Source organism: Pleurodeles waltl, chromosome 6 (assembly GCF_031143425.1).
Source record: "Pleurodeles waltl isolate 20211129_DDA chromosome 6, aPleWal1.hap1.20221129, whole genome shotgun sequence".
In the NCBI taxonomy this organism is placed as follows: domain Eukaryota; kingdom Metazoa; phylum Chordata; class Amphibia; order Caudata; family Salamandridae; genus Pleurodeles; species Pleurodeles waltl.
The window spans coordinates 1,110,737,998-1,110,753,126 of NC_090445.1; the positions used below are offsets into that span (position 1 = coordinate 1,110,737,998).

The window sequence follows — 15,129 nt, forward strand, 5'->3', positions numbered from 1 at the left end:
GGGGTATGGGTATGTGCAGTGGCCATGCTTTGGTGATGGGTGTCCATGCTTTGGTGTTGCATGCAGGGCTTGGTGTTGGGATGGGTGGTTTGTGATATTGGGACATGTGTGAGGAGTAGGAGTGATGGGGGTGAGGGTGGGGTATGTGATAGCATGCAGGTAGGGTGGGGGATGAAGTAGTGAACGATTTGACTTACAGGAGTCCATTCCTCCAGCTACTCCTGCGAGGCCCTCAGGATGCAGAATAGCCAAGACCTGCTCCTCCCATTTTGTTAGTTGTGGGGGAGGAGGTGGGGGTCCGCTGCCAGTCCTCTGTATCGCAATGTGGGGTCTGGAGAACGCACCTTCCCCCGTAGGTCGTTCCACCTCTTCCTGATGTCATCCCGTGTTCTTGGGTACTGTCCCACTGCGTTGACCCTGTCCACGATTCTTCGCCATAGCTCCATCTTCCTAGCTATGGAGGTGGGCTGCACCAGTGATCCGAATAGCTGTGGCTCTACTCGGATGATTTCCTCCACCCTGACCCTGAGCTCCTCCTCAGAGAACCTGGGGTGTCTTTGCGGTGCCATGGGGTGGTGTGTGTGATGTGTGGGGTGGTGTGTGTTGTGATGTGTGGGGTGATATTTAGTGGTGTGTTGTGTGAGGTGCGTGGATGTTATGTGGGTGATGGTGCTGAGTGCCTGTGGATGCTCGTTTGTAGATGGTGGTGCCTCTCTCTGGCCTTCAGTCGCAATTATTGTCGTAAGGGTTTGTGGGTGATGTGGGTGTGTGTTTTATATTGTATTGGGTGTGTGGGAGTGGTGTGTGTATGTGTATCTGGTGTGTGTATTTGGAATTGTCCAATGTGATTGTGTTTTGTAAATGTGTGTATTTTGAGCGCGGCGGTGTGTACCACCAATGGAATACCGCGGTTGAAAGACTGCCGCATGTATTCGTGGGCTGTGATAGTGTGCGCGTATTCCTGTTGGCGTGACAGTGGAGGATTTCTTATCGCCAGTTTATCACTGACCTTTGGTGTGGCGGACTTCTGTGGGTGTCTAGATTTTGGCGGATTCCGGCCTTTAGGTCATAAGGACCGTGGCAGAATTCCGTGGCCGCGGCAGTGTGTTGGCGGTCTTCTGCACATCCGTAAGCGGCTTTTACCGCCAATGTTGTAATGACCCCCGTAGTGCCTTACACATTTTCAGACCTACCAGGCCTACTGCAATACTAAGGCCCTCAGGACACAAACTTCTTCCAGATGTAGAACAAACGTTCCAGCCATAAAAGAGCTTAAAAATGGACTGAATGGTGGGAGGGATTATTGTTTTGGTGTTCCCACAAACTTAGTTTGGAACCCAGAGATGACCTAAACAGAAAGAGTGTGTCATGCTGAATGTTTTGGTGGTGGTCCCATTGTCTCAGGGCCACCACAGGCTGAGTTATGGACATAAATGTCTTTAAAAAATTGTGCGATTTTTCCCAAGTGTAGTGAATATTGTAGTATTGGCTCTCCCTGCTGTGCCAGATTTCTGTGTATTTTAGTAAAACATTTATCTTTTATTAGTGTTTTTGGGAAAATTATGAGGCGTGTAGGGAAGAGCCAAAAGAAATTACTGTGATGCAGTTACAGTGTGAACAATGTGACCAGCGGTCCAATACCGCTGATGGAGTTTGAGCTGTGAGCAGCATAGCTGGCATGGAGCACAAAGTGGAGAGAGACAAAAGTAAAGAAATAGTTCACCCATGCTGAAGTATATCGGCAATCATGCAATTATCCATGTAACAGGGTCAGTCTGCAAGGCGGTAACAAAATCGACCCAAGGTGGGATAAACGTAAAGCAATTACCAATGACATCAAGAGATTTTTTTTAAAGGCAAGCCCATGAATGAGTGAAAATGATGGGCGTGGTTAAAAGCGCAAAATACTTACAACAGGTCAAAGTGATTGTGTGCTCAACCTAAAAAATTGAAAGTCAAAAACATAATCCCATGCATAAAGGTTCAGATACTTTGGAAAGTGACACCAGGTGTGGAGGGCCTCTTAAGGTCAAGTTAGAAATGGAGACTTTACACAACAAGGTGTTTACATTTTTGGACACACCTGAGGAGGACAGGAGGCTTTCAAATTAAAGAACCAAAAAACCTGGAGATGGGAACCCAGCCTGAAGATCAACAACATCTTTAGCACAGTATTTTACAAACTTTGTAAGAAATACCTGCCATGGACTGGACAAGGAGCTGTTACATTACATCAGCGAAAAATACACCACATCAGTGCTTTACCTACCTTCCTGCATCTAGTGCTGCAGCCAGTGTGGGCGCTTTCAGCACTGGACAGTTCCACACAGGAGTTTGTGCAGTGCGGGTGTTACACGCGTCATTGGCTGACGCGTTTATTTTACCTAACGCTCAAAACGCTGCACGTTGAACTTTCCCGTCACGCTGGGGGAGAATCAGGAATTCAAGATCTGAACACAGCATTACCTTTGACCTTCACTAATGACTGGTGGTATATCCCAAACCAGGGAAGCCTTCATTGTGAGTGCTCTATATAGTGCACATAGACAGAATTGAGTAGAAATATACTTTTTACAAAAATGATCAACATTAACCTGTTCAGTCTTGGGCCCCGCTCATTCTTGCCTTTTCAGAGCTGCCGCCGCGCTCACCGGTATTTACTGCTTTCAAATGATTAGCTTGTGGCAGATGCCTGGGTCATATCACTTTAATTGGGCACCTCTTTCCCACATTCTGATCCTTTGTGTCGGGTCCCAGATGTCCCCCCGCCCACCCTGTACCATGCCACACTTCTATTGTCCCCGCTGCTCTCTGATTGGCTGCTGAGTGTGGGAACCTCTCTCCAGCCCCAGACCCACACATTACCCTGCAGGCGGAGGGAGATAAATAGGGCAGGAGGGCGCGAGCTCTTCAGCTACAGATCACTGTGTTTTTACTGCAGAGACCCTGCTCTTCACCCAGACCGGGCAAGATGGCGCCTCCCAGCACCTTGAGGGCATATGAAGAGGAGCGCGAGGAGAGAGATATTAGAGACGTAATATGAGAGATGTAAGAGTCAGGAAATTAATTTTAAATTCTACGTACTTCTATTTTTGATATATAAACCTAATACAAAGTTTAGAGGAGATAATTATGCCTTATATACTACATCATCTTTTAACATTAAATTTCTACGTTAATTTTATTTACTTGATCTTTTCTACCATAAAATTATAACTATACGCTCTGCTATTGCCTTTTATCAAGTGTTAAACACGTTTACAAGTTTGTTCCAATTCAGTAATATATCCGTATTTTATCTCTGCAGCTGAGGAAGCCAGTGGTGGAGAAGTTGAGGAGAGATCGCATCAACAGCAGCATTGAGCAGCTGAGGATGTTACTGCGGAGAGAGTTTGAGGAACACGAACTTCCGCCCAAAGCAGAGAAAGCGGATATCCTGGAAATGGTCGTGAGATACCTGGCCCGGCTGCTGCAGACACCGGCACCAGGTGAGAGGCAGTAACTAAAGGGTTAAAGTGCAGTGGGTGCACTCTGCTGTTATGTGTTTGTGTGCGGGGGAAGAGGGTTAAGGGTGACCGGGGTTATTTTTATTTCGGTGCAGAGAGGTAACTAGTGATAGTAGCATTGGGATGGTACTCGGTGCAGGCTTATGTCTTTTAATGATCTCCAGCGCCATTTTATTTAAAGTAAACTCGTGTTTCAAACACAAGAATATCAGCACTTTCTGCAAACCGATTGCAGTAACCCGAGGAAAACAAAAACTATCTAGGGAGCTTTATTAGAGATCATGTATTGTTCATTCACTTCATCTTGTGAAAATGTATAGGCATTAACCCCGCTCTCTCTCCCCGCAGCCGTGGCCTCCAGCGAAGGTTACTCCAGGTGCCTCCAGGACTCTCTGCACTTCCTCTCCCTCCACGGAGCCCCCACAGAGACCCGGATGAAGCTGCTGCGGGCCCTCCATAGACCTGCGGCTGCAGCAGAGGCTGTGTGTCCTTCTCGGCCTCCGTCCTGTCCCAGCAGAACTAAAGAGCCAGCCCAGGACAGCCCCAGAGCCCTGTGGAGACCCTGGTAATGCGGGGACTGCGGCCTGGACTTTTCTTCGGACTTCTTTAGAGGCCTCGGTCCTCTCTGAGGGGACAATATTCATTCTGGTGTCTGGAGCTGGCCCTGCTGTGCAGGGGGGAGTTTACTGCACTTCAAGGAGCGCAGTGAAGAGTGAGTGTATATCCTCATAGGACGAACAGTGAGTGATGTTATATCCTCACAGGATGGACAAAGTGAATATTATATGCTCGCAGGAGGGGCAGTATTTCAATAGTACATCCATACAGGGTGAGCAGTGTGTGAGTGCTATACCCTCCTAAAATGGACAGTGTGTGAATATTATATCCACACAGTGTGAGCAGGGTGACTATTACATCCGCATAGGGTAGGTGGTGTGTAAATATTATGTCTATGTTTGATGGGCAGTGTTTGAATGTAAAATCCACACCCAGGATGGACAGCGAGAATACTATATATCCTCTTAGGATGGACAGTATATGAATATAATATCCTCATAGAATGGGCAGTGCAGCTATTAAATCCTTATAGGATGGACAATGTGTAAATATTATATCCCTTTAGGATGGACAGTGTTTGGATGTTAAATCCACTCTCAGGAGGGTCGGTGTGAATATTATATACTCTTGGGATTGACAGTGTACGAATATTATATCCCCACAGGATGGGCAGTGTAGCTATTAAATCCTTATCGGATGGACAATGTGTAATTAATATATCAGTGTCGGATGGACAGTGTTTGGATGTTAAATCCATACTCGGGGTGGACACTGTGAACGTTATATCCGTTTAGGATAAACGTTGGCTGAACACAATTTAAATTACACAGTATGTAAATATTGTGTGAACATGAATTTGTTAAACAGTGGCAGTACCTCTAATAATTTCTAATATATAACTTTGTTGAAGGGAATGAACTAAAGTCATTAATAAGACGTGCCTTCAATTTCGAAGTATTTTTAACTGTTTCTTTGCAAGAAACTCAGATTGTTTGGAGTGAGGACAGCTCCTCACCTCTTTTGTATCAATTTTGATATGTAGTATTTTCTATTGCAAATTATTATGTAAGCGTACTACCTTCTGTGTAGGCAAAGTATGCTTTTGTGCTTTCAGAAATATCTGAATTCTCTGTGATGAGTTAAAGTGATGTATTTTAGGCTTTCTAAAAAAAATGCACATTAATTGCCTATTAACTATCAATGTTGATATATCTGTATTTTCAATTGGAAATTCTTTAGTTAAATCCCCTGCCTTCTGTGAAGGTAAAGTGTGTTTCTGTTATTTTGGAGATTTGTGTATTATCTCTGAAAAGTGTATGTGACAATGTGCACATTGATTTTGTATCCTCCAAAGTGTAAAGTCCATTGTTGATGAATGAAAACGAGTCATAGTAATCAGTAGTGCAGAGTCCTATTTTTAGAAGAAGTCTTCGTGCTATTTGTGTAGGTTACACAATGCCCTGTTCTCTTTTATAAAGATATTCAGTGTGGTGAACTCCCTGCCATAGATTTGTACATCAGTGACAGAGTGTTCTACAACTGGGTTTCCTACAATATTTGTAAGGCTGCGATTAACAGTGAAAATTCATTCAGTTACAGAATGAAACCCGGGATTTAGCTCATGTGATAAATACATTTATTGTCTCAGATCTAAGAATGTCTTGTGTGTATCCTCCTGTCTCAGTTGTGACATTTATTGTAAAATTTTGTATCTGTCACGTGATTCTTCACTGTTCCTGCTTTATGGGACTTGTTGCACTCTGCAGTGTTGAAACCTTGTTCAAATAAACATACAGAACAGAATAACATGGAATTAAACATCAATTGCTGTTCTTTCTGTTTTCCTTTCGATGGCTGAACGTTGACCTGAAGGAAGATGTTTCCACCATAGACTGCAAGTGCTGGGAACATTGTCATCCGCTTCTCTTACCACAGTTGGACGTGAAACAGCCATTTGCAGCTGGCACAATTCTAAAATGTTGTGCAATTGTGATATTTGTTCGAATTAATAATACAGTACACTTTAAGCACGTCACTGGCGGCCAGATTTCCACAGGGTCTAAACAGAACACTCTGTATAAAATATTTAAAATGGGTGACAGAGCTACGTGAGACATTACACTTGACGTCATGTGCAGGCAGGATTGGTACTAGGCACTAGAATGAAATTGGGAGCCCTGTCACACTAGCAGGTCTCCATGGGAAATGTGTAATATGGCTTCACTCACTAAGCAGAGAGGGTGGGCTTAAACATGTTGATGTAGAATTGGATAGAGTAAAAGTGTGTTTCTGAAAATCTGGGAGGTTTCACACTCCGGCACTTCCCATGGTACTCTGAGTCCAGTTTTCAAATGCCATTAAATTCTGGCAGTAGAGGAGGATGGGCAGTGAGGATGCTTAGAGCTTTCAGAAGTGTGGGTGGCACATGGCATTTTCAGTATAAGTTTGTCACAGGCAGTGGACCATAGCAATATAGTGACCCAACCGTATAGGAATAGGTACTCATATGCATGAACTATACGTCTAGATGGTTTCAGCCAATCAGCCTTAGACTTCCCAGCTTACACCCCGACACACTTTATTATGTTGTACCCCAGGATTAGTGAACGGGGCATCAGAGGCTTAAGCTTTTGTGCTTTGTCAAAAAAATGTTGAGCTTAAACCCCAACCCTGGCCCTCACTGAAACAAAGCATTCTTCTGAAAATAGTTTAACATCACAAAAAGTTGAGATGTGAAGTTCCCCAAGCAACTATTTAATATGAAATATTCTCATGCTACCATATCTTTTTGAACTAAAAACTGCCCTGACTTGATAAACTGAGACAAATCACACCACCAACTAACTCCAACACTCAGGTAATACAATCGAACTAACGAACAGAAAGAGTGCCTGTAAACACAATTAATCTGGGTTTGGTTGTCAACATATTGGCTTTGCCAATGCTTGGTTTATTTTACAATGGCTTTTGTAATACTTTAATGTTAGGGGATCTGTGGCGCCTCGACCAAAATAAATAATAAAAATGGACTTAAACCAAAAGTATCTTCCCTGCTCAAAAACACACTGTCATAATTCCTGGCACTGAAGGAAACTACTTTTTGCGCAGATATGCCCTGTGTGAAAGAGTGGAATGCAGCCACTCACAGTGAGGTTAGCTAGTGGCTAAACCCACTGCCTCATGCTGTATACTATAGGGTGCAAAATAAATATGTGAATGGCACAGCTGCAGACCAATGGATGTAGAGGTATGCTTAAAAGCCCCAAAAGTATGTATATTACATGTGTAATCTTAATAAGACGAAAAGGTCTTGGCTAACGCCCTACTTTAAGAAAAGGTAGGAATGGTGGAGGGGTGAGGGGGTGTACCATCTTCTGGGGTTGTGCATAAGGTGGGTTTAGATTGTCCATGGGCAAAGAGGAGACTACGTCAAGACTTGATTTTATATACTTGGCAGTCCAACCATCTCTGTGCCACACCAGTGTATGGGCATCATATATGGGCTGCAAGGGGTCGCAGCTGTGACCCCCAGCTTGCCCTTACCTCCGACTCTTCGATCCTTGGCCTTAGATGTACCAACATCAGTACCAAGAACACAAGAGCACAAGGCATATCTTGTGGTCACCAGGCTCCCCTCTCTTTTCTATCTACCCATTTTTGTTATTACACTAATGGTGTATAATGATCTATTATTAATTATGAATGTAATAAAACATGGAGCAGCAGGAGGCGCAACAAGACGTTTACTGGCATCTGAGGCATTTAGAAATGCTTATAAATGTATGCTGTATGTGTGCTTGCAGGTAAGAGTTTGTGTGAAAGACACAGTGCGAATATGTGTGAGTGTGTGTCTGGATGTGCGAGCATGTGTGTGTGAGTGAGAGTGAGTGAGTGAACGTAGGCATCTGATACGGAGAGGGATGAGACTGACTGCCGGTAAGGGAGCATGTGTGAGTCAGTCAGTGAGTCCAAGTGGGACAGAGAACAAGGGCGAGTGGGTGAGTCTACAACAAAAAATGCGTATGAAGGAGTGTATAAGGTTGGAATTATTGCCACTATTAAAGTAATGGAACCTCTAGAAAGTTGCAACATTGTGACCCAGCAGGTCCAGTAGCCTCACACGGGCACTGACTAACAGAGAGCTTTCTACCCACCTGGGGAGTCGTACGAACATCTCCCAGGCTTAGGAAAAATAGTAGCCTGCTGCAGGGTGAAATGTTAACTCCCCTCTGCAGGAAGTCACTCATGGTGTCAGCCCAAAAGGCAAGTTTCATAGGGGAAGCTGATTTTGTTGGGAAAATGGATCACACTGCTGAGGGGCTGCCCATTGTTGAGGAAGACGGGCTGCGGATAGGAACAGAGAGAGGAAAATCAGTTCTCAAACCATTTTTCTCATAGTCCACTGGCTGGCACACCTCTAGAGCGGGTGATCAAGCTCTAAACAGCCAAGGAAGGGTGGCAACATCCTGGGAGTGGGCAGAACAGTGCACTCTGGGATTGTTAGGTGCCACACATCGCCAGAAGTCATCACCAGAAGGGAGAGAACCTTATAGCCCATTGGCTAGTGACCCCCTGGCACACTAAGGGCACTTTCCTGGGATATATTTGGCACCCCTGGGACTCTAAACCTCAGATCACATCAGAACTGGAACAATGACCAAAGAAGGACTGCCCTGCTGACCTCTAGACCTCAAAAAGAGATGCTGCACTGTCTGCTGGACTGCATCTGCTGCATGTTGGGCTAACAAAGCAAGGTCTGTGCCTGTGGCTTTAGGAGTGGGGAAAAGTTATGCCCCAGTCCCAGACCGAAGCAGTGACATCAAGGATCAGTTTGCTGATCCCCTGGAACCAGCTTCAGCGACAAAAGAGCTGAAGAAGCCCAAACCAGCAAGTTTGAAGCCACATCAGCAAACTCACTGCTGACTGCCACTGGACACCCTATTAAACTGATTCTCAATAGTCAATAGTTGCACCTGAGTCATCCAGACCCAAGAGTATTGTCAAAGTCAAGATGGGCCTACCAAGAGAGACACTAGCTTCCACTCAAGGATTTTCCTCCAACCACTGTGCAGCTACAGCTGGCATTCTACTGTCTTGAGGAGGACTTTGTGGGACCCCGACTTCTGCGGCCAAAGTCCCCACATCACCCATGGACCAAGGAATCACCCACCACAAAGGCACCCTTGTTGACCGTACAGCAAATGTAGTATCTTTGAGCAGTTTTAATCCTGCATCCCCAGCATCAGGACCACACAGTTAAAGTCTATGGAGGTTGTGCTGTAAAATTTGGTAATTGTCGAACTCTACCGCATCGACACCCCAGACCTTGATCCTTTTGGATTTGGTCACCTACGCATAACTTGAGCAGCCAAATTAACTTTTACAAACTTTAAAAAAGTTTCCAAACTTTTTAGTGACCAATGCTTGTTTGTGATTGAAATTAAAAGTGATAACATTTTTGAAAATTCATATCTCCGGAACCCTTCAGTGGATTTTGCTCATCTTGAACTCTAAAAAATTATAAAAATAAAAGGCACTTTATAAACTGATGTGTTTCTTTCGTGTTGTATGGTTGTCTTATTTTGTTGTTTGGTACTGTTTATTGCTTTACATTAATTTCCTTTGTGCAAGTCTTGCTGCTTCAAAGTCATAGCTATCCAGGGTTGATCTTAAGGTTGTTCAAATGAGCCTAACCAGACCCAAGGCAGTTTTTGGGGGTGTTTTCCACATTGAGGCTTCAGAGCCATACCATATAATACACCAAAATCATTGCAAGGGGTGCATAGAATCCACTGGGCAACTCATTAAAGAAGTAGTCTATTTGTGTAGTGCACACAATCTTGATGGCACCCTACTATTCAGGCACATATTGATGGCTACGAATGTGAGATTGATAGACTTATGTCTTAAGAGGGTGGCCAGTGACTGTGTGGTGACAATAGAGAGTTGTCTGGCTACTTGGTTCACAGATTAGTACAGTCTCCTGCAGTGGGCAGTAGAATTCTGTTCACCCACCTAGATGTTTTCCCCCTTCATCTAGGCATGCGGTTCCTAATCTGACAACTCAGCAGGCAGTTGGGAGACCTATTATGGACCTGTCTGAAGTACCAACTTCAATTAGGTTTTCTGCATTGAGTACTCTTGAAGCGGTAGATTGAGTCACATTGCCCACTTGGGTCCTAGTCCACAGAATATTTATATTCAGGACAAGGTCTCTACAATATGTGCACGACATAAGGCTGGGAGAGTTAACCTGGTAAACTGGGACATCGCTGTGGCGATGAGTAAATTGATCCATCATGGGCAAAATCTGTAAAGCACTTCAGCTCTCTGTGCTGTCTTGTAGCCTGGGATTTCTCCACTGTGGTTTTGATTTAAGGTTATACTTCCTTTTTCCTCCCTGATATCCCCTGCCCGTGTGGAAGAGCAAAGACTGGCTTGGTCACATTAATGTCCCATGAGCTAGGATGCACAGCTACTTATTATGACACAGGATGTGTTTACCTGTTGGGTGTGTAGCTTAAATTCCCTAATTCTAAAAGTATTCTTTCCCTGAATTTTTAGACCTCATGGTCTACAGAAACCCCAGCTCAGTTGGCGGGCTTACTGGCGTTTTTAGACTGATTGAGATCAGAGACTAACCCACCGATCCCAGTGGTTATTCTGAGAGTCTTTAATTTGCTTTTGTGTGTTAGGAACTGTGGGTTGGCTAGTAAATGCAGGGGGAGAGTAACTCTCTACATTTTGAGCACAAGCACAGGGAGAGTTCTTGAATGACATAAAGTGTGATTTTAATTTATCTTTTGGCTGAAGAGGCCTTGAGGAAGACCTCTATAAATCTTTTGGTCCAACATACATAGGAAGAGAGGGGCGGATATTATTATTGATTATGTTCTCCTCTTGGCCCACTATGTTTATTAGTTTCTACGTATGTTATCACTGGTCAAGCTGTGAGCAGTCACAACCCAACTGTGGTTTCCATAAGTTGGGACATCGTAAGAGCTTCTGCTCGCCATGTGTTTCTGTATGGTAAGTACGCAACAACTGCTGCTTGGGGGGAGAAGGATTCATTGGAAGAGGGTCTCCAACTAATCCTCTCTCCCTGCCCTCTTTTTTAACTGAGCTGGTTGAGAATGGTTACGGGGATTTTGTGACATGCCTATCTATAGATCTAACAATAGAGCACCTGGTGGCTGCTTTTTCTGCTATTTGTTCGACAGCAAGTTTCATGGTTAATTGTCAGGGGGATGGCAGGCAGGGGTCTTCTCCTCAATGGTTTGATCAGGGCTGTCCGAGATCTCATCATGAATTGGTACAGGCCCTTAATTCCAGGCTGCTAGAGTGACCAAGGAAGCTCTGCGCCAGGAAGCTTGGGAAGACAGGCTTAAGTGAGCGACGTGAACTGTAGTGCTAAATTCTGGGAAATTGTTAACTGTCCTGTTTTTTCTAGCAATGATTTTCCTGCAATACAGGATTTCATTGCCCCGGAAAGTTAGGTGTCTCATTTTGGAGGTATTTATGGTTCTACGGGTCCTGAGGAAGTGGTGACAGAGTCTTTTACTATTTCATATTAATCCAAACTTCGGTGCAAATTAAGGGAAGTCAAGGGTACCCTTGGTTAGATCTCTAGTAAAAAGGCTCCCAGGCTAATGCGGTTCACACTGATTTATTTAAGATGAATGTTAATTTGTGGAAACCTCCTCTCCCTGCGTATTAGAATGCTGTAGTCAAAACTATGATACCCTTCTTGTGGTCGCATTCAGTGATTATTCCTTTTTTTTTTTTTTTTTTAAATAAGTGAAGTCAGAGCCAAAATGTTATAGGGCAATTTCTTTGCTGGACTCAAATGTTGAGATTGTATAAAAGGGCCTCCTTAGCTCATCTTCAAGCGTGGATGGAGCACAATCAGATTCTTTCTGACATCCAGTATGGTTTTAGACAAGGGAAAATACTATTCATCAGGCCCTAAAAGTATATCTAATTATTAGTAAATTTACTGTGACTAGGCAGGGGAGCATCCATACATCATTAATGGATCTCTATTCTGCATCTGACTGTGTGAACAAAAGCAAACTCTGGCCCTTGATGATCTCATTGGTTCTTGACATTGAGATTGTTTGTTTCCTGGCTGACCTGCATGAGAATAGGTCTGTGTGTGTTCGGTATAGTGAGAAACGGTAGTGTGCAGAACACTTTGCTATCACTAGGGGGGGTTAGGCAAGGTTGTATCTTGGCCTTGTATTTATTCACACTATGGGGCATATTTATACTCGGTTGCGCCAAATTAGTGTAATTTCTTTTTATGCTAATTCAGCGCAAACCTAACTCTATATTTATACTTTGGCAATAGACATGTTTGGCACCAAAATTATGGAGTTAATGTTATTATCTAGACGTGGAAACCTACCTTGCGTCAATGAGATGAAAGGCAGGCATTCCCATGGAGAAAACAACGCTATGGCCCTTGCGCCATATTTATCCCCCCTTGCTAAAATCATGCATGTTGGGGGCTTTAAATAATGGTGCTAACTTCACTTAGCGCCATTATTTAACACCTGGGTATGGGCAGGCATAAGGGGACCTGTTGGCCTACTTCCATGGTCACAGACCATGGAAAGAGCCCACAGGCGCCCTTCCCTGGCCCCAGGACCACTCCTACCCACCCCCAACCACACCAGGAAGACATCTAGAGATGGGGGGACCCCATCCCATGTAAGTAGAGGTAAGCAGAGGTAAGTATATTAATGTTTTTTTAAAGTGCCATAGGGGGGGCCTAACTTGGGCTCCCTACATGGCACTGGGCCCAATGGCCATGCCCAGGGGACATAAACTCCCCTGAGCATGGCCTTTGGGCAGGAGGGCATGACTCCTGTCTTTACTTAGACAGGAGTCACGTCCATGGGGGTTGTGCATCAAAATATGAATCTAATCAGGTTAGAGTCATTTTCTTTACTCTAACCTGACTATTGCCATTCTTTGACACACAACTTCCAGTTTTCCCTACCTCTCCCCCACCCGGTTAGGGTCAAACATTTTGACGCTAACCGGGCCTTACCGCCGGCTAACGTCATACCATAAATATGACTCCCAGCCGGCGTCTTGGGATGGCGCTAGCCGGCTATAAACTTTTTGATTTTAAACTGCGTTAGCGCAGTTTAGAGTCAAAAAGTATATATCAGGGCCTATATGTCAATCACCTAGAGGGCAAATTATTATGAGAGTGTCTTAATCTATTCCAAATGTGTAAGAGACTCTTCCTAGCTCTCCTGGATGCGGACAATGCTTACTTTTTAGCAAGGACAGTTTTGGATCACTCACAATTATTAGAATCATTAATGAAATTCATGGCCTCTCTCAATCTTACAACATAATTTGGGGAAGTCACATGTAATGGTCCAGGGCCAAAGATCCAGGAAGAGTAAAAGCCACACTATTGCAGGAGTGTAAATCAAACGGGTCCCTCTGTTTTCATACCATGCAGTTCTGCTTGATCAGAACAGATCCTGGCGGCCCCTGATTTAAGCCAAGTGGTCTCCTTTTAGGAGGGCAACGGGGACGCTTTTTGACTTTATTACCCAGCTATTGAAAAAACCTATTCAAACTTGTTTGAAGATTTCTGATGCTAAGTCTTGCTCTGCAGTCTTATATGGAAGCGAATTGTGGGGGTGTATAGACTGCTCTCTGCTTCAAGTGGTAGAGAATCATTTTTGAAACATTTGCTGGCATTACCAAGTGGTACATGTTCTTTCATTGTCCACGAGGAGGTGTGGAAGGGATACATAGTAGATTCAATTGCCCTTCAGCCTCTCCTAAAATGGCTGTTGATATGGATTAATCAATAACTAGAATGTAACCAGTTATTTTGAGGGGTTGTCTCTCTTTGGCTCATGGGAAGAAAATTGCCTGGTATCATTATGTTCAAGAAGGTTTCCGGGCCCTTGGGTGACCTAAATTAATTACAGCCCCTGAATGTATTACAAAATCATATTTAGTCTGGACTAAGTACAAGTTTCTGGTTCGTAGAAAATCTGCCAGATGGGCTTTAGGATTGCAAAAAGGATTGGTGTGGGTGCTTCTTATGCTATACACAACATTGCACTTTGATCCCTCTTTGCTTTTTGTTGGTAAGTGTTGTCATCAGCCCTAGCTAGATTTTGCTTGGGACTGATACATCGGTTGCTCGTGTTTCCTAAGGGGTGGTCATTGGTGGAAAACCTTCCTCCTTGTTGTTGTGACAACTTCTCAAGGAAATATACTCTCCATTGCTTTCTTTTCTGCCATTTATATTGTGACCTATGTCACAAATATATAATCCCCCTTATTAAGGGCAGGAATTTCTAGCGGGCGAGACCTGCCTTTTTTCACAGATGTTAATCTCAGAACGCATTTGTTTGTTGTGGCAGATTTCGAAGGAGTGCACTAAAGAAAAGACTGTGGCTTGAAGGAGCGCTGTAAAGAAAAGTGTGTCTTGATATTTTACTTCCTTCATGTTTTTATTTTAGGAAGTTAATTCTGTGTTTATTTCAGTTTTTATGGTTATTTAACTTTCAGCTGTTGTAAAAGTGTTGTATTTATTTTCTATTGAATGTTTTATGGAAGTTATTATTAATATTATAAGTCCCAAGCAGAAGTTATTTTTAAAATAAACATTTATGATTGACTGGCACACTGAGGGCCTCATTTGCCAGGCCATAGAGGCACACTGTGCCACCGGAGCTTTGTTTTTTTTACGCTTTGTTGGCGCAGTGTGCCGATCCATTTTTACAAAGCCACGCAAAGCCGCCTTGCGTGGCTTTTCATGACCTTGTAAATATGGACCTCTGTCACGCATACCACTGCGTGAAAGGGGTGTTCCATGCTTGTTGCTATGGGTGTCCCCACAGCAACACCCATGGAATCCTACGAAATGTGATTCAATCCCAGATTTACAAGTCTGGGAATGCGTCAGATTCCTACACCACCTCAGAGGTGGTGTTAAAGTGCTGCAACAGGGAGAAATAATGTTATTACTCCCTGTTTTTTTCCTCTTTCCACGTGTGCTGCATTGTGCAGCACACAAAGAAAG

General features: G+C 43.9%; 1 protein-coding gene across 1 annotated transcript; it reads left to right on the forward strand.

Annotated features, from left to right (window-relative positions):
• Positions 1 to 2,912: 2,912 nt before the first annotated feature.
• On the forward strand, positions 2,913 to 5,888 carry LOC138302089 (transcription factor HES-5-like). The gene is made up of 3 exons (XM_069242475.1): positions 2,913 to 3,048; positions 3,308 to 3,488; positions 3,855 to 5,888. Exons 1-3 carry the CDS (start codon positions 3,040 to 3,042, stop codon positions 4,073 to 4,075), a joined length of 411 nt encoding a protein of 136 aa, XP_069098576.1. The 5' UTR covers positions 2,913 to 3,039; the 3' UTR covers positions 4,076 to 5,888.
• Positions 5,889 to 15,129: the final 9,241 nt, after the last annotated feature.